Source organism: Lissotriton helveticus, chromosome 11 (genome assembly GCF_964261635.1).
Source record: "Lissotriton helveticus chromosome 11, aLisHel1.1, whole genome shotgun sequence".
NCBI classification, from domain to species: domain Eukaryota; kingdom Metazoa; phylum Chordata; class Amphibia; order Caudata; family Salamandridae; genus Lissotriton; species Lissotriton helveticus.
In genome coordinates, this window is record NC_136072.1 from 311,436,005 (window position 1) to 311,460,716 (window position 24,712).

The following is a 24,712-nucleotide window of genomic DNA, read 5'->3' on the forward strand; positions in this document are numbered from 1 at the left end:
TAAAAAACGCTCATGGGGACTAGTTAATAAACCGAGATAATGCTCCATACCCTGGCCGCGATTACTGCTTGGTTAAAAGAAGCCTCTTCATTGGACCAAACATTCACCCAGCAAAGCATTGGCCTGACTGCCACTAGGTCTGTAATGCATTTGACCCCCAATTCCTCATTTACTGTGTATACAGAGGTTTCCTGAGTCACTTTTAAAATCCGCTTTAGAAATGTATTTTGTGTCATTTGTAATTCATCAGCTACCATATAGCCCCAAATCTCACCCCGTACAAGGCCTTGGAAATACAAAACGATTGGTATAATTTTAAGATCACCCCCGGGATCATGTACCTAACCTGTGTGCATAATTTGCGATGGCTCCCAGGGCTTTGTTCAACGCCTTTGTCTTTTCCTCCTTCAGGGTATTCTATTTAAATGATCATCAAATAAAACACCAAGCTATGTAAAGGTCGGGACTTTGGCTACGCTAGCAGTGCCTGCCTTATAGGCTTTTGAACTAGTCCCCCAACGCCCACTTCTATAACAAAAGATTTAGTAGAATTGGTGGATAAGTCTAGCGTAATCATGTAGGAGACAAACCTGTCAATTAACACTTGTAATTGTCTAGGTGTTCGTGCCATAAGCACAGCGTCGTCCACATATAGCAAGACTGGGACTGATCTAGTTCCTATCCTCGGGGTATCAGCGTGCAGTGAAATCAAATAGGATTCCAGCCCATTAATATATTATGTAAATAAAAGAGGGGCAAGAATGCACCCTTGATGCACTCCTCTTGAACATCCAAAATTATCAGTAAGTCCCCCTCCTGTGTAAAACGAACAGCACGTCCAGACGTCTATATTGTTCCGAAACCGGTCCAGGGGATCCCATCCGGTCCTGAGGCCTTCTTCCATGACAGTCCCTCGATAGCAGTTTGAACCTCATCCGATAGGAAGTTGATCTGCACAACACCTGTGCGTAACCCCAGGTCATCACCATCTTGTTCTCCTTCCCCGTAATTATAGTCCCCCTGGAAATGTACCTTCCATTGATCCTGGGTTATATGATGTATCATGCTTGGTTTATCGGGTTCAGAGAAACCAGGACTATTAATGACTTGCCAAAAAAGAGTACTGTCCTTTAATTCACTGGCTTGAACCAGCTCTTCCCATGCCTGGTTCTGTAATAGTGACCCTCTCTCTTTTAGCGCACATTTATCATTTTTACAGGCACTAGCTACCCTGTCTTTATTACACAGGGTCTCTTTCAGGGCTGCTTTTAGCTTCTTTAGTGCCTTGGAGCACCCACTGTCAAACCATCTTGAGGTATCCGAGCAGCGCTGGACTGCCGGCACTGTTAATAAGCCAGCCACTGCCTGTGCAATGGCAACAAAGAAGCTCAGTACATCTTCATCTAAGGGCTCTGATTCGAGGCATTTCATAATCTCATTTTGCCTTGCTTTGAATTGGGAGTTATTGAGAGCGCTAGTATCCACTTGCAGCCACTGTAATAGCCTCCCCTGGTTAATTGAGATTATTGCCCCCATCCTCCCATTGACCTGAACTCCCCTCCAATCTGGTGCCTCTGACCCCAGGATGACCGTATGTTGGTCACTAAAAGGGCTCTCCAAAATCTTAGAAAACTGTGTAAGATGATCCATAGATGATGAAACAAAAATAAAGTCAATAATAATGACGTGACCCCTGCCTTTATGAGAAGGTAGTTGGAAACTCTTAGGGTTCTTCGGTGCATTTTGCGAATGTGAAGATTAAATCATAAGTGTTTAAAGGGCATTTAATTCAGATCCATCTGAGGAATGCTCCATATGCCTCTGAGGCTTGGTAATTGGGGTGTCACTTGAGCTTTGACCAATATGTAGGCACAGAAGACAATTAAAGTCCCCAAGCATCACAAGATTGTCCTGTGCGAATTCGTCACCCCTTGACGATTCCAGAAGCCCAAATTATTCCTTCAGACTTGAGGGGCCCTGGGTCTTTTTTGCATTATAGAAATCTACCAGTAAAAACCGCAAAGTTCTCCCCACCACTATCTTAACGCTCTGTGCTACTCTAGAGTTCCACTTCAGCGATACCATAGCTGCACCTATGTCAAGTGTTATCAAAATAATTAGACCCCCTTTTGCACGTCCAGAGGGGCAACCCTTCTGCTGGGAGAAAAAATGTCTTAGAACCCTCTAAGAAGAATTGTTTTTACCTCCCAAGTCTCCTGTGAGCATATAATATTGTATGAGGTTATACAATTAACCCATCTCTCATCACCAAATTTGGAAGCGAAACCTGCCACATTCCAAGATAACAAACTAATATTTCCCCCACAGTGGACGTTATAACCTGTAGCCGGAGCTGTCTCTCCCCTGCGGCAAATCAATTGTTGGCAGGCCTACACTGTTTGTGATGCTACGATTGGTCCTGGCATGCTCTGTCTCAACCTCATTGGGATGTTGCTCCCCCCTTGCTCTAGCCCTCCTCCAGAAATCCCCCATATCTATCATACTGGTCAAACTAGTTTGTATCACTGGCACCTCTCCTCTCCATGTGGGCTTGTTTCTCTTTCTTGTTTTACGTAGTCTTTTAGGTGCTGGTGAAACATCTGGCTCTGTCCTTATAGTTACAGGCGAATTGGTACGCTCTGCTCCCCCCTCTTGCAATATATCACTACTGGCCGAGGCTTGTGATTTGTCAGAGCCAGTGGCCCGGGGGTTCCTATCTGTCGTATCAGCTGCTTCTTCTGACGTAAGTAGTGGTGCAGGAGGGCCTATAGAGCCCATCGATATTCTCCTCTCCACTTTATCTATCTCTTTTGAGATAGCCCCCACCGCTTTTGCCAACAAGGAGTCTATAGTAGCCCTCTTGTTACTAATGGAATGATCAGTATGTGTAGCCTTTCTCTTTCCCATATTTAGATATAACAGGGGATTTCTGTTGTTATAATGTGATAATTAGCCTCCGCCTTAAAAACAAAATTCACATTGATTACGGGGACCAAAATTACACTTACCATGGACGTCGCTGAGAGAACTTATCCGCAATGCACTCCTCAGGTACGGTGTCCCTCCAGATGAAATCACCTCACTGATGACCAACCAAGAGAGCAGGCCCGGGGACGCACGACTGCGCAACAGGCGCCCAAATCCACCTTTATGCGCCCCTCAGTGCAGATGACATGGGGTTGGCGCCTCCTGGCGCGTGGAAATCCGGGAAATGCAGTCCCCGGTAGTGCGGCAGTGAGGGCAAGGCGGCAGGCAGGTAAAAAATAAAATAAAATACGGCTCCCGCACTGCGGGCGACCCAATCCGCCTTTATGCGCCCCTCGGCGTAAATGATGTGGCGTTGGCGCTTCCTGGCGCGTGGGAATCTGGGGAATGCAGTCTCTGGTAGTGCAGCAGTGAAGGCAAGGCGGCGGGCAGGTAAAAAAAAAACAAATCTGGGCTGCTCATTATCATGGGTGCAGTTACAGTTGAAGAGGGTTTCTTGTTTGAAACCTTAAGTTTCTCTCAAAGAGCTATTCCAACATTACCAAAGCTTAAAGGGATGCTTAAGCATACAGACGAGATTTTAAACAATCCTTTGCAGGCAAGAATTTATTACACCCTCTACTGACCCCACTTATATCAAGGGTCAGCTTCCTTTAGACTCTCTTGTAGTTTCCAGCGCTCGCAAAAGAGCAAATTCACAAACCACAGGTGAGGCCCCTCCTCCTGATAAGGAGTCAAAATTAATTGATGCCTCGCGTAAAAGGGTAGCGTCACAAGCAGCCAATCATTTGTACATTGCTAAGGCGCAAGTTTATTAACTCGCTACGACAGGGCTCATTATGATGAACTAGAGAACCTGATGCAATTTCTGCCTGATGAGCTCAAATCAAAGGCCAATGACCTTATTCAGGAGGGTAAATTAATCACTAATACCTCCATCAGGGGCGCCTTAGACGCAGCAGACCCGGCAACCCGTGCAGTGAACACCAGTGTACTGCTACGCAGGCATGCTTGGTTGATAAATTCAGGGTTGAAACCGGAGGTTCAAGCCTGTATTCTCAACCAACCATTCGACAAAGAACACCTCTTTGGCCCAACAGTGGACACTTTGCTAGAAAAAATGAAGGACACTGAGGTCGACAAGTCCATGAGGGCTTTGCAATCACCATCTAATAGGGGATCCTTTTGTTGCTCTATTTACAGGGGTGGCTCCAAAAATATTTCCACAGAGAATCCCTCCTCCTCTTACAAGGGCAACAACCAATCGCCCTCATCAAGAGGTTATTTTTTAGGTGGATTTAGAGGTAACCACGGTAAAGGAAGAGGCAGAGGTAACTCAACACGCATTTCCCCTGCAACAACAAAACTTCCGCTACCCCCGATCATTCCACTCCTTTCGGGGAACATCCCTCCCAATTTCTACCCATCTGGAATACAATCACCTCAGACAGATGGGTTCTACAAGTTATCCAATATGGTTACTGCCTGTAACTTACAGACACCCCCCCAAACATTCCTGCAATATCACAAGCAATGTCACAAGAACATCTCAACCTACTCAAGCAAGAAGTTCTCTTTCTGTTAGAAAATGGAGCTATAGAACCAGTCCCATTACAATATCACCGGGCCAGGTTACACTCCCTGTACATCTTAATTCCCAAGAAGGACGGCTCTCAGGCCTATACTAGACCTCAGAAACCTAAATCTATACGTTCAATAAGACCACATTCATATGGTAACACTCCAACAAGTGCTCCCGCTCCTTCAGCAAGGTGACTTTCTGTCCACTCTGAACTTAAAGGACGCCTATTTCCACATCTCAATACACGCCGTTCACCGTTGGTGGTAGCGGGCCAACATTATCAATTCAAGGTGCTCCCGTTCGGAGTCCCCACCGTGCCCAGGGTTTTCACCGAATGCTAGGCAGTATTCACAGCTCATCTACGAAGACAACACATTCATGTCTTCCCATATTTAGACGACTGGCTCATTAAAGCCAGCTCGCAACAAAGCCGTCTACATCACACTCACAAAACAGTGCAGCTGCTCCACAATCTTGGATTCACAGTAAATCTGTCCCAAGTCCCATTTCCAACCATCCAACACTCGAGTATTTGGGAGCCACTATAGATACGCAAAGGGCTCTGGCCTACCCCAAACCGGCCAGAATCCACAACATGGCGGACTCTCTATCTCAGTTTTAGCCTCAACACTCATTGCCAGCTCTGGTGTTCATGCAGTTACTCGGGATGATGGCTTCTTGCATCCTAATAGTCCCTTACGCAAGATTTCAAATGCGTCCCCTTCAGGAATGTTGAGCACAGCAGTGGAACCAGGATCAGTTATCATATCTAGTGTTGGTGGACGCCCGTACTCCTCGCTTTCTGCAGTGGTGGAATCCGCAAAACCATTCAAGAGGGCGGCCCTTCATCGACCTGGTTCCACAGACAGTGCTATCAGCAGACACATCACTCACTGGTTGGGGAGCTCATCTCCAAACACACACAATTCAGGGCATGTGGAGCTTGCAGCGAAAGCAGCTTCACGTAAATTATCTAGAGCTTCTAGCGATTTTTCTAGCGCTCAAAACCGTTCAAGTTCATCTAGTAGGGCAAAGCTTTCCTGATACGTACAGACAACATGACCGCAATGTACTACTTACGAAAACGCAGGGGGACACTATCCAGCTGTCACAATTAGAACAGACCATCTGGAGTCGGTCCATACGCCACAAAATGTATCTCCTCGCAGAACACCTTCCACGAGTAGACCATCAAATAGCAGATCTGCTGAGTCGTCAAAGACAACCGATCCTTGGTTGGGAACTCCACCCTCGAGTTCTCCTCCCATTCTTTCAGATGTGGGGCTTCCCAGACATAGATCTGTTCGCCACACACCTAAATGCGAAATGCTCAAGCTTCGCATCCAAACATCCACACCCATTGTCCAAAGGCAGCGCACTATGGATGAATTGGTCAGGGATATTTGCCTATGCTTTTCCCCCTCTCCCACTCATTCATGGGTGGTTCGGGAGCTCAGACAGGTGTCCCTGACACTAATCCTAGTTGCTCCCACATGTGCCCGCCAACCCTGGTTCACCACCCTGTTTGAGCTCTCAGTAGTTCCTCACCAAATACGACATCTTACGCCCAATCTACTCACATAGAGCCGTGGTGAGATATTGCATCCGGATCCCAGTCATCTCAACCTTGCAATCTGGCACCTGAAGTCTTAGAGTTTGGCTACCTCAATCTCCCGCCAGACTGCATGAACATTATCAAAGAGGCTAGACGTCCTACCACAATGGCTTGCTATGCAACAAAGTGGAAGCAGTTTGTCATATATTATAATAACAATCAAATCAGCCCGCTTGAGTTCAAAATATTATATGCTATTTATTACATTTACAAAATACAAACTTAGCGTACACGTCCATATGCTTACATCTTGCTGCAATAGCTGCATACCTTCAAAATATAATCTGTCTCTCTTCAGAGTGCCTGTCATTAAAGCATTTATGGAAGGACTTAAGAGTCATTCCCCAAGACTTCTAACTGTTCCAGTGTGGAATCTCAACATTGACCTCACCAGACAGACGAGTCCACCTTTTGAACCATTGCACAGATGTGAGCTGCAATTTCTCACTTGGAAGGTAACTTTCCTCATTGCTATCACATCACATCACATCACTGAGGAGAGTAGGTGAGCTTCAGGCACTAACTATAGAAGAACCATTGGGTGAGATGTATCAACGCTTTTTGCGATCGCAAACGGGCCGATTCACAGAATCAGCCCGTTTGCGAACGCAAAAATGCGTTTTGCAATGTATCAAACTTTTTTAATTTGCAATATGGGTAATCGCAATTATTTACGATTACCTACTTTGCAAATGCATTTAAGGAATCACAATTTGCGATACCTTAAATGCAATGCAAGAAGCAATAAAAAAATTGCGATCTTGCTTTTACGAATCGCAGATTAATTTGCATATTCCTAGAAAAATGAAAATGTTTGCATTTTTCTATGTGCACATGTGGCGCACACACTTGCCCTTAGGGTATGTATGTGCACACTTTTTTGGGGGTGATTCTGGGTGGCCTTTTGGCCCCCATCACCCTTCAAATTGTAGGAATCACAATTTTATTTGTGAAACCTACATACATTGCATTTTGCGAGTCCATAATGGCGAATCAGTAAAATTCGCAATTAAGGCCTCCAAAATACAATGTTGATACATCTGACCCATTTTTACAAGTACATTAAAACAATGTGTTTCTTTGGCCCAACCCTATATTTCTACCAAAGGTCCATCTGCCTTTCATATCAACCAATCTGTTGAGTTGCCTGTGTTCTTTACTCAACCAGATTCTGTGGCAGAACGTGCTCTACACACCTTAGATCTTAAAAGAGCAATATCTATTACATAGAAAGAAAAAAAACAAAGTGCAAACATCCGGTCCCTACACTAGATGGAAGGCTATGCAAAGCACTCAATGCTAAGAACAGATGCTGGGTAAGTAGTATTTTCCTTCCGTACCTCAGCGACTGACAGTTGGAGACAAACTTGATGCAGTCAATCGTAGACAACCTGCAGACAATAGTGAACCTGCTAACATCTGTGAATGTTCTTAATCAGTGAGCGGAAGTCACACCTGACTCTGCAGATGCTTCTGTTCATTAAAGACATTTTTGATACGGTGCAGTTTCGAGCTGTCCCTCCGGGTCAGCGGGTCCAAGACATTTGGTCTATTATCCAGATGTTTCAACAGAAGTCCTGGTTTTCAGTGAGAGTGGCTCTGAGTTTTCTTGGCCGTCTGCATCCTGCTTTTCGACCACACCAGGTGGCACATGTTGTCTCCTCAAAGGGATCAAAAATGTCAGTGGGCTTAGCAGCAAGGGAATTTGCATTCTGAACAGGTTTTGGAGACTGCAAAAGACCTGCAGCTGTGGCTGCTCGACTACAATTGGACTTGTGGCAGACCCCTACTCTCCCTCACCCAGAGCAGATGAAGGTGACATATGCATCATTGCTGGTCTGGTCTACAGCGGACGCCTGGCTCCTACTCAACCTGTTGGAGTTGCAGGCCATTTGCTTGCTGTTAAAGGCATTCCTACTGTTTATTAAACAATGGTGGTTTATGTCCTCACAGGCAACACAACTCCTTTTCATGTCAGACAATCCATTACTTTTCTTGAATTCTTTGCCCAACTTCAATCTTCAAAAGAGGAAGAAAGACTCCATTGTTTGAATGGCAAGAGAGCTTTGAGCTTTTACATCGATCGTACCAAGAATCAGTGGGTGGACAGTCAGCTGTTTGTTGAGTTTTCTGGGGCAAATAAAGGCTAGGCAGTGTAGAAACCGACCATATATATATTCATTGTCCTCTGTATTGAGATATGCTACACATTGGCCAAGAAGAAGCTTTGAAAAGGTCTAAGGGCTCATTCCACCAGAACCCATACTACTACCACTACGTTGGTACGCAGAGTGCCTGTGCAGGTTATCTGTCAGGCGAATATGTGGGCATCAGTGCACATGTTAAAGCACAACTGACTTGACCGTCTGGGTGGGCATTTTGACCATTTAGTGTTGCAAGACTTCTTGGTCTGAGCCATTCCAAAGACCCACAACCTTGGGAACTACTGCGTTTTTATCTGTTCACAAGGTGAGGAATCTGCAGTTGTAAAGATTAATCAGAACAAGTTACTTACCTTCAGTAACGTTCCTGTGGTGGATACTCTAACTACAGATTTCTCACTGATCGCCCGATTCTGTGGAATACTCTGCTTTTTCTATACTTAAAAAGATCCCCATCTAGATTTCTGCACACTGCCACATCTGATGAGTTATTGAGCTCCGCATCTGAAGATGTGGGGATGCGGGCAGAGTCAGGAAAGAAACCGACATCAGCATGCAGGGGTTGTTCTTATATGTGACTCTGATTTCACTTCTGGGGCAGGAATTATGCATTTTTCCCAAATAACCCAGTTTCTAAAAGAAATTTTGTCTACTGTCCACTGACTTCAATTAGAGGGGGCTAAGAAGCACTCATGGATCCCTCTGCCATGATGTGGTGGATTATGTTTTGGACTTCAGGAAGTTGCCTGCTCAACTGATGAATAAAGTGAACATTTATCTCAGGCTTGCTCGGAGCTCATGGTGCTCAAATCAATTTGCCATCAAGCTTTGAAGCACAAATGGAGTGTTCCCTAAAATTTGGTAAAACAGATTCGCCTAGTTGTTGCAGGTACCACTCAGGACCCCAAAAGGGTGTTCCTTAGGAGAGGATACATTGTTAGCAGCACAGCAAAGGCTGAAAAGGTCAAGCTGAAGAGTGAGCCCTTCCCAGGCCTTCTGCAAGGTGATGAGAAAGATGGCTAAGTGGATGAGTTACATCTTGACCCTTTACCTTACTCTGAACAATAGCTGGTGTGCAGATGCAAGTTAAGATTGTTAGCCTATGTCTTCTTATTCACCCCTGGGTTGACCCATGTCTGACACAGACACTGGGGATAGTTTGTGCGTAAAAAACAAGCCAAACAGAATGTCAGTCTGGGTACAGGAGTGCATTAAGCAAGGACTTGTACTTCTGTAGTCCCTGGGCTGGTGGGTGATAGCAATTCTTTAACCTGTGTGCAGAAAAAGCAGCTGAGTGACCAAAACAAAGTTAAACTTTCGAGCATGTTTTCCTCTGATTTGTTGTTGGAAGTTCAAACGGTAGTTTCACTGAGAAATTAGAAATTACAAAAAAGTAAAGCAATAACGACGAAAAACACCATTAATGTGGGAACTTTGTGTTTTGGTGCAGTCAGGGGTTACTGTGCTCATATTTTATCAATCTGAGCGTTTACCACTTGTTCCTTGGGCCTATCCTCACTACCATTGTGCCCAGACTGAGCACAAAGTACAGCCGTTTAGGTCTCAACCCTCAGGGTAGTGAAGTAGAGCAGTCTATGGGAGGTGGTGTAGAGGATAGCGATTTAGAACTCAAAGAATTAATACCAGTTATTAATTCAATGTCTAACCAATGATTCTTTTGGAAAATAAGAACTATTTTAGTCAAATCACACATCATAATTCTGTACATAATGTTTAAAAAACAACAAAGTTTACTGGGTAGTACTAATACATTTAAAAAACTGCTGGAGAGCTGCTTATATGGGACAGCCTCCTCGTGTACTATGTGTGCAATATGTCAAGTCTGGGGCCTCCGTTGTAGGGGCAAACTATCTGGATGTGTCTTTCTGGACCAATGACCAGTATGTCTGAATGTTCATCTCCCCTGTTGGTAGCAGTTCTGTTTCACCCCTCCTGGACTTCTGATGTAGTCAAAGTAATTGTTCTCTTGTCTCACTCACCAGTGCAGGGCGTGCCTGCTTTCTGCTGAATTGGCACACCACTTCATATGGTGTGCACTGCATATCTCACAGACGCGAGGAGCAATGATCATGCCCTGTTGACTTGTGAGCTGCGTTATTGGTGCTGGCACAAACAGTGGAGGCAACACCAACTCTAGTGAGGTGGTTGTGGTAGATTCTTAGTGTTTGTGGCTCCTCTGATCCTGTGGCTTGTTTCTTACTCAAATGAAAGGCTATGGCTTACCAGCCAGAGCTGCTGACTTTAGTGCTGGGGATCCAGGTTTGAGTCTTAGCATCAGCTCAACAGCCTGTGATTCTGGGCGAATAACGAAATCTCCCCGTGCCTAGGAACATCACTTTCAAACCCTCTTGGGTACTTAGCGGTGCTCTACAAATCCTTAGACCTAAACACCTTGGGATCTTGTTGAGATTTTTGTCCTGTATGCAAGCCTCTTAGTCTAGATTGTTCTCCTTCTACACTCTTAATTCTTCTTTGCATGGACCAAGGACAGCTTTCCGGTTTTCATTAGCACTGCATCACCTCTTGGTGTTTAGTTCTATAAAGGGTCTCAAGTTGAAACAAATTCCTCGGTACGCTCCGTTCTTGGTTCTGCTCACACTGTGGGGACCATTCCGGGCCCCTGTGCCTCATTCTTGCAGAGAGGTGCAGGTCTTTCTCTGATGCAGCAGTTTGTAAGCTTTCCCAAATAAATGTCTTTATTAAAATGAATCCATTCAGAATGCAAGTTACAGGGAATAAGGAGAACCTCTGTTATTAGGCTGCCAGTGCTTCCAAAGATCATAAATGTTCCCTCTATACATCCACTCTTTAAAATCATGTGACACATTGACTACTGGCTGTCCTGGGGAAAGAGTAAAAGGCCCGTATAGTCTTACGTCAATAACACAGTTAAAGTCACCTCCATATATATCCTGGGGCTTATCTGGTCGAAGCCCAAATGTTAGCATAACTTTGGTCAGCGTAGTTAACCGGTGTGGCATTTGGTGCATAAACACACACTAGGAAGAGTTGGTCCACATCCAGTCCTCCTTGTATCATAATGTGTCTACCATATTGGTCCATGAGTGCAATGGTGCAGCAAAATGACAACCCAGACTTAAACTATATAAGTGCCCGTCGAACATCAGGATATTTCTTTTTTGCTATGTAATGGGGCCCCTCCTTCTTCTGTTGAGTTTTTGTGGTATCCACTTTCCAAGTGTCTCCTGTAGGAGTGCGAAGTGTGCCCATTTGTGTCGTATGTAGGCAGGCATTTTGTGACATTTAGCCAGGCTTCCATTACCTCTCACTTCATGTAAGGAATTTACATTGGAATGTGTGTTATGATGTTGCTGTTCTAATCATAGTAGAGTTTTAAAGTTTAGTATAAAAATTTGGGCCATTGGGCCATTGCAGTCTTGGCATACCATGAACAAGCCCCACATTCTGTTCAGTCACCATACCTTCATCAATAGAAGGCATTTCAAACATATATCACAGGTAGGAGAGTAATCAGAGTCCGGGTCTAGTAATGCAAAAAGGTTCAAATATATGTGATTCATAGAGGTACATTGCGATTACTCAGGACATTTTAACATCTCTGCTTTATGGCCTGGTTTTCCATTTGATGTCATCAGTATGATATAAGGTGAGAGGGGTGGTTCTGCCATGAACTCCTCCATACTGGAATCAGGTTGTGGAAATTCCATATTAGTGTCTCAATTTGACTGGTTGGTGTTTGTGACTGTGTTCTAAACTGTGCACCTGTAGATTCAGCAGCATGTTGTGGTGACCTTTCAGGTAATTTTCGCCATTTGGTGTTTCTCATTATGCGCCATTGCCACATACGCTACTGTTGCTCTTCTTCCTTTTGAGATCAGCTTTTCACTCGCCCCCACTCCCAGGCAGCAGCATCCACAAAGTTAGTCTTTGTCTGCCATGATCTTCAGCTTGGAAGGAAGGAGCAGCATGTATTTGTAGCATCTCATAGTTGGCTAAATAGTGTTAGGTATACAATACCGTTGGATTGAATGGCAGTTATCCTGAAAGATCATCTGAGTTTGTCTCTAATTCTGTGAAGCCAAGATGTCTTGCTCAATGAGGAACTAGATCTCGGTCTCTATAATTTAATAAGCTGCCAATACTGGACTTTGTCAGTGTTTGGCTGGAGGAATCTGGTCCATGTGTGCATGTTAAAAGAAAAAGAAGGGCAAAATATTCCCTACGGGGCTACAATTTTAGTGACCCAGTCTTCTAAGAACAGCACCAGGTTGGTGCCCTCTGTTGTTTCAGGCACATCCACAATTATTCTATTATTGTTGCACCTGCTTGAGCAATGGTATTACCTCAGGCATGAGAGGTGCAACAAACATTTCAGTTTCCTTGACTGTGTCTTTCAGTTTGTGCTGGTTTGTCCTCAAAAAATAATCATGGCTTTTCATTACCACTCTGGATTCTTGGATGTAGGATTTAGTCAAACTCATTGTCAACTTAGGCCGTTGGCTGCTATAGCAGAGGCATTTAGCCATCAGCCTCCATTCCAGTGTAAAATGTCTGGGCTTAAAACAGGTGCCTGAACTTTGGCCGCTTTGGGCTTGTCCATTATCACTTGGAAATCAATCAATAGGAGTGTAGGGGGAAATAAGGTAAGGCCGCCCCCGCTCAATCAAATGTAAACCAAAAAGCGCCTTACCTATTCAACAGAACATCAAACTACACGACCACTGGAGGGGGTCTGATATATTATACTTAATCTAGACCCCTCGAATGTGTAAGATAACACTAATCCCATAGGTCAAGGATGTGTATTTATAAAGAAGAACAGACACAGGCCCCACGAGACACAGAAAATAATGTGAAAACAAAGAGAGTGCCTCACGGTCGTAACACCCGAGGGGGTTCCTGGCTAGCAATTACCAGTATACCCGCTTCTCATCATCGGTCACTCTCTCTGTGTGTAGTGTGTAAGAAAGAAACAGAAACTTTTCGTATGTGCATAAATGATAATAGTGAATTGTAAAAATAATGAACAGATACCAATGTGCACTATTACAAACCGTGTACTAATGCACCTAGAGCCCCAAGAAAACAAACCGTGTTTGATTCAACAAAGATTCTAAAAATATATGTGCACTATATAAATAAGGATGGTATATAAGTAATCACTTTTAATTGGGAGGTTTGCAGCACCAGAATAAAGATAGATAGCCAGCAACCCTCACCATATATTTTTAGAATCTTTGTTGAATCAAACACCTCCAGTGGTCGTGTAGTTTGATGTTCTGTTGAATAGGTAAGGCGCTTTTTGGTTTTACATTATCACTTGGAGACAATTAGTGGTCTCCGTTTGTTTGTGGGTCCTGCCCAGTAACAGGGAGTGACCCAAACTTTGGAAAGGTTCACTGTTCAAAAGTAGCTTAGTGTAGGATTCAATGAATGCCTTCGTCTACTACATAGTTGATGAGGCACTGTGTAGATCTAACTCACTGATGGGAAGGGTCTGATTCCTCCCTGGGATCTGTCACTTGTTTTGGCAACCTTAGAATAGACACTTTGAGTTGTTTAGGGCATTTGTCATTCAAGATAATCTTTCATGTGTTCAGTATACTGGTAAACTGTATTGGTGACCTGGCTTTGTCACCAAGGTCACATCCAGGTTCTACCTTGAATCTAAATGTTTTCCCCATTTTTCATCCCATCCATGCTTTCACTACCAAAGCTGTGTTACATTCTTTGGATACAAATAGAGTGACCAGTGTTAACCTGTAACATACTTTTAGTCTTTGAGATAATTTGTGATGTTTGATGCTATCTGGGCTGGCCCTAAGCCTGGTTCATTTTTCACACATATGAATTGTGTTGTCTACAATCTTGAGTTGCTGAATTCTGCATTTGAAGGGGTCTTGAAGCCAATTGTCTTTTGGCTGTAGTGCATCTTGTCACACAGTGACGGGGACAAGAAAGGGGGCTAAGTTAATGCCTAGATTATTTTCTAGCAATCCCATTATTCTATTGTCACTTTTTGCTTAGATCTTAGGACCCTCCCTCCTTTTTGGAGGCAAATGTAAATGCGTTTGGAGACATTGTAGTCAGCCAACCTTTTTTATGGGGCTTAAAAAAATTAGTTTTGAGGCACTTCAATGGCAGTCATTTCTCGTCAAACTCTTAGTTTGACATTGTCCTACATGATCCTCTGTTTATTGTACTGGGTTTTCATAGATTTAGGTGTGTCGGTGAGGCATACAATGTTTAAATATAACCCTTTTTCTAACTGTTTGCTCTGTTCTTGACGAACAAATTACTTCTCTTCGGTAAAGCGCTTTCTGGTGGATTCTCTAACCACACATTTCTCACCTTCTGAATTTCCCAAAGTGCCAGACTGCAACTGGAATTTTTCCAGCAATTGCTCTGCGCCAAGTTGCACCATCAGATTCCACCCTGGAATCACATCACCTCCAGAAGTGACGACAAAAAACTGTAACTAGGGACCATCCTAAAAATTACCAGGAACAATATATTTTTCACTCCCTCCCAAGGACAGTCTCTCAACGGCCTCTTTGACTATCGGTAATTGAACTTTGTGGCCAAGGATAGAGGCATGATCTGCCTGAACTGAACAGATGTAAAGAGGAGCGTGTTGAAGAACCTACAGCACTCAAACTAATTGTACTCTCTATCGGCTATTCATGATGATAGGAGGATGGTTTAAAGTGGTTTGGCTGCAGTTGCAGCTCTCGCAGAAGCAGCGCTTCCCTTACTGCTGGCCACGTGGTCTGCCACTGTCAGCAGAAGCCACGAATAGGCTGTATGGGTTCTTGCATAGGCAGTAAGGACTGCCTATAGCTATAGACAAGAGGACACGCATAGCTTCTTAATTTTCTTATGATCGAGTTAATAGGCTGGTGATAATGAGCCTAAGAAATGGGCCAGAGTCCGGCTATCTTTGAAGCTCTCCAATGCAGCTTTTTTTTCTCCAAAAAGCCAGGAACCAACAAATTGCATGCCTATAAGGGATGTCTGCCTGTTGCCTGAATAGCCTGTGGCACTCATCCAGGCATCTCACCGAAGCACCACATGGATGCCTATGGCACAATCTACACAATCTGTTGCACCTAGTCCCGCTCTCAACACACACTAAGCTGCATCAGTCTGCCTTATATTGTCTGAGCAAAAGCATTTTTTAATTCCTCAGGAATGTTAGGCAAGATCTTTCTGGTCATATCCCAAAGGGCATGGATATAGCTCCCCAGCATCCAGGCAGCCAAACCAAACCAAACCTAGACTAGCAGATAAGAAGACCCTCTTCCAGAATACATCTGTGTACTTCAATTCACTATCTGGAGCGGGTGTTGAGGGGTGCACAGTGGGGTTTGCGTTGAGGTTTTCTGGTGGAAACCTGAGCCTACAAGCTTGCAAGAGTTGGATGCTGGGTCAGAAAGGGCAGGTCCCCATGGCAGGCCAGGGGAGACTTGCTAAAGGAGCAAAATGGGGCTTAGACCAGTTTCCAATCAGTGTCTTTGTCAAAGTTTTGTTCAAGAGAAAGATGGGTTTTGAAGTGGCAGGTCAGTGCTGCACAATCTCAGTCAATAGATTTGACTTGGTTTCTGCTGTAGAAAGCAGAAGTTTCAACACTTCTGCAGCTTTGTGGAGGACCCCCATAAAAGTGGTGCACTCTTCTTTAGAGGCCTCCAGCAGGGAATTCAGCTATTTTTAGGAGAAGCGTCCAGGCACCTGGCATTCTGTAAGTCGAGAAATAGGCCAGTGTTAGTGTAATGAGGTGAAAGTAAACTATCAGTCTCCTGGTCTGGCAACGTGCAATGTTTTGGAGGCCCTCGACAGCATCTGAATCTGATCCAGTGTCCCTCTCAGTAGTACTGTCCTAAAGGAGTGGAACTGCCTGGGAATCCTTCAAAATGTGGTCTTAATTGATTATCTCCATAAGCTTATCGGCTGACTATGGGCCAACATCATCTTCAAATCCAAAACAGGCTGCAGGGTAGGATCCAGAGCAGCAGCCAGTAGTTTTCTGCATGTATATGGTGGTATGGGTTGCCACTTCCAATGGGCCAAGTGAGGAAAAGTTGCAGCATGGCCTCCTTGAAGGCATTTACTTGCTGCAGAGTCAAGAAGTGTGGTAACATAAGGTGTGCCAGGACCAACCTGCGGATAGCGTCCAAGTCAGACTAGGGCAGCAGAGTTGGTTCCTTCGAATACTGACTGTGTGACTTCTCCTTAGAGCACGATTAACAGGATTGGGAAGTGTTACTCTTGAACTTCTTGTCTTTATAGATTATAGATTTCTTGTTCAAATTATTTGAGATCAGTGACTTTAAGGGGGACCAGGATCTGGCCCAGTAGGGAACATGCATTTGGGCATAGCAGTGAGTCTATGGTTCGGAGTGCAACCTACCCTTTTATTTGTGCTTGGATTATGTATAGTTTCGGCTTCTGCTCCCTCATGGCCTTTAAGTACATCAGGAATCATTTGTAACAGACTTTGAGTCATGCTTAGACCCTAGACAACACATGCAGATGTAGTGCAGATCCGTAGCCAACATCTGCTGTCCGCAGGCATGGTTTGAATCCTTTGGACTTCGGGGTAGACCTTTCTCCTAACATTCTGTCTTGAGATAATATTTGGATTTGGTAAAACGCGGACTAAGTTTGAAGTGGAGCTCTTACTCAAATTTGCACGGCGTAAAGAGGAACTGATAGCGTGCAAGGGTGGGGCTATATACATGTCTGTGCTGTCACTTCCATAGGTGGTGTGATGGTGCCACTTTTTGGTGGCCTGGAACAATTGCTTAAACATTTCTGGATCCAATATGGCACCTGTGGGGAATTTAGAAGGTGAGGAATCTGCGGATAGATCCATCATAAAAAATGGTTTGCTGTGCAAACTTAGGGCAGCATGTATGTTTCTAGAAGAAACCGCAGTTCTCAATAAAAGCATCCGCCACCTTGGTTTATAATATGATATGAGCATTCTTCCTAGATTTAGTCTCGAGTCACAAATGAGAACACTCTTCTGTTTGTAGAAATTGTGGGTGTTGGCAGATTCTTAGTCCTGAATGTTGGGAATTATGTTGGCTAACATCTATGCTGAAAAGGCTTACATTTTCCCTTCTTTTTTTCATTAGGGACAGAGCATTTCCGAGACTGCCCACGTCCTGATCATCCTGTTCCATCTTCTCCCAATGACCCTGATTCTCCTGGAAGCGAGCGCACTGCATCTTTGCAGGGAATGGACACTACATCCTTGCCGCCCCGAAAGCGACCCTGGCATGATGGACCTGGGACCCCCGACAGCAGAGATGCAGAAACCCCTGGGTGTTCAGCTGAGGAGAGAGGGAAAGGTAAAATAACAATGGCACAAACTGTCTGAAGATGATGCTGAAATTTCCTTGTGTGATACCTATAACATAATTTGTGACAAGAATTGATGTAGTGTATGTAATGTGTAGGCACTTATCAACTGAAGCATGCTCATCCCTTTTTTTCCTTCTTATTTTTATTAGGTCGAGGAACCACAGTTTCGTCACAGAGAGTGAGGAAGTCCAGTCGCTCTAGGTCTCAAGATAGGGATCCCCTTCGCGAGGAAGGATTTGGGGGACCTCCAGGCAACAGCAACCCATCCAGAGGAGGAAGAAGTGGAAACTGGAGAGGAGGCAGCAATATTAGCTCAGGCCCCACTCGGCGAGGTGGTTCTAGGGGATCTACACGTGGAGGTGGCAGGGGTCGATAAAAGTTGAGATCCTTGGGTGAACTGCTTAGTTCATACTTCACAGTATTTGAATAGATACTTTGTGTGAACTCATAATGAGAAAACATGCCCTTGAGAACCTAAAGGTGCTGCAGAGCCCGAAAATCCCAGATGAAGGGAAAAGGCCTCAGGGCAAAATCACTTCCTAGATCGTGCAATGATCTCTTAGATCAAGAGAACTTAAAAGCAAGAACAACCCCACAGTGACTCATCTTTGCCTCTCGAATTTGCTTCATCTGTCTTGCTCCACCTTCCTCATGCAGTGTGGGGTACTTACAATTATTCACTCTGTTTGCCATCTCTTGACTCACCATGTCATGTTTGTGGACATAATTCCAAATTTAAATTTGTTTTATCATGATGAGTTTTGGGGTCCTCTTTTATTTCCTCCCCCTGTGCTTAATCAGCGTCGAGGGGAAATGGAGTTCTTTTCTTATCGCACTCCATTTCCAACGATGTCACCTCTCATCACAGAGAAAGTTAATTTTTCTCTGTACAGATTATCAGATGTTAAGTTGTTTTTTGTATGAAATACATAACGTAATTTGCGCAAGAATTGAGAAAAAGAAATCTGTTTGGTCTAAGTTATTGTCTATATTTTGGAATGATATGCAAAATGTTATAAACTAGAATATTCTAGTGTACATAATCGCCCCAAACCTTTTGCAATTCGCGCTTCGACCTACATCCTAAGGAAAAGTTAAACGCCTGCGACCTAGCTGACTCCCATTGTTATGAAGTAATTATCAGAACCTTCCCCTATATACCAGATGCCCAATCCCATATCAACAGATGAAAAATGTTATATTTTCTAGAAAATGTGCCTGTATGAGTCAATATTTTCTACCATTTAAAAAATATCAACATATGTCAAGGGCTGAAACTATTTAGTTATTCACCTATTCCCCATGCAAAAAGCAGGGAATTGTTGCATAGGTATTACTGCTTAGTCAGTATAAATGTTTCTGATGGATACTTCTAACTGCAGATCCCACACCTTAATGTACTTCCATGGTGCCAATCTGGATCTCGAAATCGTTGCCAAGTAATGCTACCCCGTGCCACCAGGTGGCGCCATGCAGCTCTGTGTTGATTACATACTGTCTGGAAGTGACTGAGTTGGAGTGACCTAAAGCTACCACCCTGAGCCATGAATATCACATCTTTTCCTTCCACACCTTCTGGTGCAGGTCCAGAGCTCTGCTCCCAATTTAGTCAGCGTTCTTATGACTCCTGAAAACAGAATGAAATTCAGTGTGCTAGGAACAGTGTCCCCTCTGAAGACTACAGTTTCAGACCATGCCACAACTGTAGAAAACCAATGTCAGTTACAGACCAGCACAAGATGTCTCTCTGGTGGTTGGGCTCTGGGCATGTCTGACAAGTGTGTCCTAATGTTCCTAAAGAAGATCTGGGGCCTAGAATCAAAGCAGTACATCAATGAATACAAGAAGAATCAGTAGTCTCTTTTTTGCCCACTTCCCCTCCAAGTCGAGGGTCTGAACTCAATTCCATTTCTGTGGTCGCTCTCACAAGAGGTCAACTTTGCAGTCAAAGTCCTCCAGTAAGTCAAAATCGAAGTACACATGCAAACACAAGAAAGCGAAGCAGGACTCTGCCCCACCCCTGATGCACTCTATCCAAGGGTAAGGTGCATAGGTGTCACAATGTTAGTCTGTCACATTCCGGAGCTCCGAATACGAAGGGAATTCCACAGTTGGTCCTGGTGGGCCACAATTTCTCCAAGCCATTAGTTCTACTGCAGCAAATTGATGCTTTTAAAGATGCGATGCTGAAGGTATTTAGGGATGTAAGATTGAACTACTACTACCTAAACCACGAATTCCTAAACCACGTAGGCTAAACAATGAGCAATGCCAAACCACTACATTTTTTACGACTCGTAAGCCACGAAAAAGCCACCTCGTGACTGACCAATAGATCTATTGTAATAACAATAAGTCCACGAAATATTTTTATATTGCTCATTACCCATTTTCACCACTGTTCTTTTTAATTCCCATATTTGTTATTTTCAATAAAATAAATATAATAGATGATTTGAATAATAATCAATTGTCATTTGATGATACTTAAATCAACGTATATTTTAACACCCGTCATTCCTGCTCCAATGAGACGCTGACAGCGTAAACACTGCTAGTGAATTAGCACTTAGATTTGTTTTCATTTTCACTTCCCCCATAATTCTAGGGAATTCCATGCCTTGAGAACTCCCCTCCTAATAACATACTTAAAGCCCCCAGTAATCTGTTCAAATAATCACTGGCGGAGAAGCTGTTGAAGATATGTCAACAATACGTGCCTGTTTTTTTCTGGTGGTTTAGTACAGAAAGCGCAGCTGCAATGCCCACATTGTGTTCTCAGCAAGAAAGATCTGACTCAAAGGAAAATAAATAGAAGATACTAGCAGGTTACTACTCACTGGGATGATCTGTTCGCACACTCCAATGGCTTTGTGCCTCATGAAGGTCCTCGGATGTGGATGTGTTGCCCAAGCTGTCCTTAGCAGAGGAGTTGCTGGCAATGCTGTAACCATAAATATTGGTTTTGCATTGGTAAACCCTGCCATTTCCTTGGCCATGTGCGCAACTGGGAGGATGTCCTGGTGTAAATTCCCTTTGTGTGTATGTGCACAGATGCTGGGTGCCGTGGCTGGAGCAGCAGCGATTTGATTGGAATTTATTATGTCACTGCCATTTTCATAGTTTCCTAAAGGGGTAGGGGGTGGAGAAGAGTGAGGTGCAACAAATTGTACCAGGGCCATTGCAGTCCGGGAATCCTTGTTAAGAAAAGTCATGGTTTAGGACTTCGTTGTTCAGGTAATTCGTAATTAAAACTTCGTTGTTTAGGATGTTTCCCTGTAATTAGTGTTCTTCCGCTCCCTCTGGTGTGCCTTTGAGCCCTAAGGATCCACAGGGACCCTCAGTGATGATACTGCAGACAGGTACACCTTCTGGGCCATCTGAGCCCCTTGGACCGATTCGAAGCTCCAGACCGACTCCAGTACAGATTACCACTGTGGCTCCTCAATCTTCATCGGTCTGTCCCAAGTCGATGCTGGTGCCAACACCACCAGCACTCATAGAGGATCTGGTTGTGGTTTCTGACCCTGGACCAACTCAAGCCTAATCACATCTGATGTTGCACTGCAAAGTTACTAAAGAGCTATCAGTCGCCATACAGCCTGACTCTGAACATATGCGCCTACTAGGGAAGACGTACCATCAGATTCTACATTCTTTTTAGCTTCAATTCTGACCAAAGCTTGTCACCACCCAGAGAGGCTAACAATTTTTGCATGGGCTTTATACCTCCCCTGATACAGGGTTGAACTTGCCATTTGGATGACCAGAGGAAGACTGTGCATCACTTACACTGGTAAACAGACTAGCAGCTGCGGTCTTGGACCTACAGCTGTCCTGTATTAAGATTCAGACACACAGCTTTACAGAAATCTTACAGCCTGTACCAGCCTCATCTGAGCCCTTGCTCCATGCTCAATGAGGCCCTCACTGATCTCTTAATGGGCTTTCAATCAGAGCCCTGTTCTTGCCCACCAGTTAGTAGGCAGGTGGCCAGACCTCAGATTCCCTCGAGGTGATCATTTTTTTCTCACTGAACATTCCCTCTGAGACATGGCCAGCAAGATCTTGCTGGCAGTTTCGGAAGACCTTACAGCCTCACTGTCTCAAACCATTCAGGGTTGTCAAGATGCAGCCAAATAGATCATTTGTGCTAGCCTTGATACTGCTGGTTGTCTGGGAAGTATGTTTGACACCAATGTGATGCTTTCCTGCTATGAGTGGATGTTCTCCACAGTCTTTTCTAAAGACGTACCTCTCTCATGGATATGCCTTTCAATGGTTGACATCTGTTTGGGGCAATAGCCAATTCCGCCTTGGAACATTTCAACAAAAGTAGAGGCACAGTACACTCTCTGGGTCTTTTGACCCCTGCCTAACAGTTTCTTCACCAGTTATAAAATTATAGGGGGTTGACTTGTAGGTAACGTCAGATTCCTCACCACAGTTCTTTTAAGGCCAGAGATGTGGGCCTCACAGGCAATGTGTGCAGGCATACAAGGGCATCAGTTCTCCCAGATCCCTTCACCCTGCGGTAGCAGCCACCAAGCTGCTTTAGCTTTCCATTAGTAGAACACAATCAACCTGTGGGAGGCAGAACCCCACATTTTCTTTCAGGGTGGCGATCCCTCATGTCCTTCAAATTGTTCTGCATGCCCCCCTACCCATTCTTATTGCTCTGCCCAACCTACCACCCCCACATCAAAGTGAATCTCAGCAGAACACCTGTCCATTCTGTTGTAAGAGCTCCTAGTATTACATTTCAAAGGAGCTATTGAGAGGATTCCAGACTCAGAAATAAGAGGGGATGGCAACTTTCACTATTGCATCATTTAAAGGAAGGATGTTGGCCTTCGGCCCATTTTCGACCTTTACCTCTAAATTACTTGCCTAGGGTGGGCAAATTAGGAATGCTCATGCTGACCCAGATTCTGTATTCCCTGCACCAGAGTGATTAAATGGTGTCCTTGGACCTTCAGGATGCATATTTTCATATAACAATCTTGCAGACCCACAGGCACAACCTGCAGTTTATGGTAGACCAGGAGCATTTTTAGTGCCCCTCAGGTGTTTCTGAAAGTGATGGCAGTAGTCTTGAGGCATGTTTGAGGTTGAGCATACCAGTCTTTCCCTACCTTATCGACTGGCTGTGGAAGGTAAGCTCACCGCAGTCAGTCGTAATCCACATGTAGACAATGGTAAACCTAACATCTTTTGGGGTTCTCGATGAACTTGCTGCAGTCACACCTGACTCCTTCAAAGAGGCTTCCATTCATCAATGCCATTCTGGATACAGTGCACTTTTGGATCTTTGTTCCAGGTCAGTGAGTCTAGCACATGCAAGCTAAGTTCCCGATATTTCTACCACCATCCTGGTGACAGTGTCTCTAAGACTTCTTGACCTACTGAATTCTGCTTTTCAACCACGCCAGTTGGCATCTGTGGGCTGTGTAGTGGGACCAAAAGTCTGTGAGCTAAGCACCAATGGAAACCATCAGATGCCATCCAGGATTCAGAGAAGACTGCAAAGACCTACAGTGCTGGCTGCTCAACTGCAATTGGACAGGTGCCAGACCACTCTCCCTATCCTACCCAGAGCTAACAATGGTGACACTCATTACTGCTGAGTTTGGTATGTCATCTGGGAGAGGTGGAGATTAGAAGATGAAGACCCGCCTCCATATCACCCTTTTGGAGTTGCAAGCCATTCACTTGTCAATGAAGCCCTTCCTACCATCCATCAAAGGGAGGCTGATTCAGGAGATTGGGGATACCAGTTTTCTCCTACCTCAATGGTTTACTGTTGAAGGCAGGCTCCCCACAATTGTTGACCGTCTCCTGATCATGCTGAACCTCATGACATTGTAGGGTTTCACAATCAATGAGCCAAAGTCACATCTGACTCCTTAGCAGATGCTTTTTTTCATTGGAGCTCTCCTGGGTATGATCCATTTTAGGACCTTCCCTCCACCCAGGACATTTTGGTTGTGCTCCCATATTTCACATTGGTCCTGGCACTTGGTGGGAGAGGTTCTGATGCTTCTTGGATTTTGGCCTTCTGCAGACTCCTTGTTAACTGCACTAGGTGGCAAATGCAGGCTTTTCACTGGATTTTAAAGTTGCGGTGGGACGAACCAAGGAAGCCTGTCGGGGACCATTCAGATCTCGAAGGATACTACATACGATCTGCTGAGGTGGCTACTTGACTGCAGTTGGACCACGGACAAGCCCCTCTCCCTTCTACTCTCTGAGCTGACAGTGGTGACTGACATGTCACTGTGGACATTAGGACTCTGGTCTCCGATGGAAGCTCGACTCCATATCTATTTGCTGGAGTTACAGCCATTCTCTTGGCCTTGAAGACCTTCCCAAAAATCTTCAAAGGGATACTGGTAAAGGTTCTTATGGACAATAACACTGCCATGTGTTGTTGCAGTAAACAGGAAAATTGTATCCTGGGCCCTGTAACTAGCATAACCAATATTTCTTCCCACTTCTATTTAAATCGGACAAAAGTCACTGACCCCATACACGTCTACATGTATTTAGTTCATTTTATAGTATTTTTATAACATTTTCATTTAAAGTGCATTGCTTGTTCACAACATTGATAATTTAATCATCTAAAGTGCATGGTTACATCCAAGTGTCAAATCTTCCATATTTCTCTAACTACATTACAACACATATTAAAGACAGAATAGAAAGCAATACTTTATTATCACAAACCCCTCTTCAAACACTTCTCATACAAACTATTAAATCACACTCAAACAACCTCAGACACAACAGTCCCCAAATCATGTCCTCCTTGATCCACCACAGAAATAGTTATTCCTTCTAATGCTGTTGCATCAGTCAACAGATGTCAGATCAATGTAGCGATCTCCCCAGGAACAGATGTCTACTCCCAAAGTCAGTGACAGATAAAACAACGGTCTCTGAATTCAGCTGGGGGAAAGGGGAAGTGGAAGACAAAACAAGAGAGACTGCCTCTGG

The 24,712-nt window shown here is 44.3% G+C and overlaps 1 protein-coding gene across 1 annotated transcript in view; it reads left to right on the forward strand.

Moving 5' to 3' along the window:
* WDR33 (WD repeat domain 33) overlaps window positions 1-18,677 on the forward strand; it is an 833,238-nt gene extending 814,561 nt beyond the window's left edge. Inside the window, exons 21-22 of the mRNA XM_078665596.1 lie at window positions 17,485-17,700; window positions 17,863-18,677. Coding sequence (XP_078521722.1) covers window positions 17,485-17,700; window positions 17,863-18,089 — 443 coding nt within the window. The 3' untranslated portion in view covers window positions 18,090-18,677. The remainder of the gene's footprint in view (window positions 1-17,484; window positions 17,701-17,862) is intronic.
* Window positions 18,678-24,712: the final 6,035 nt, after the last annotated feature.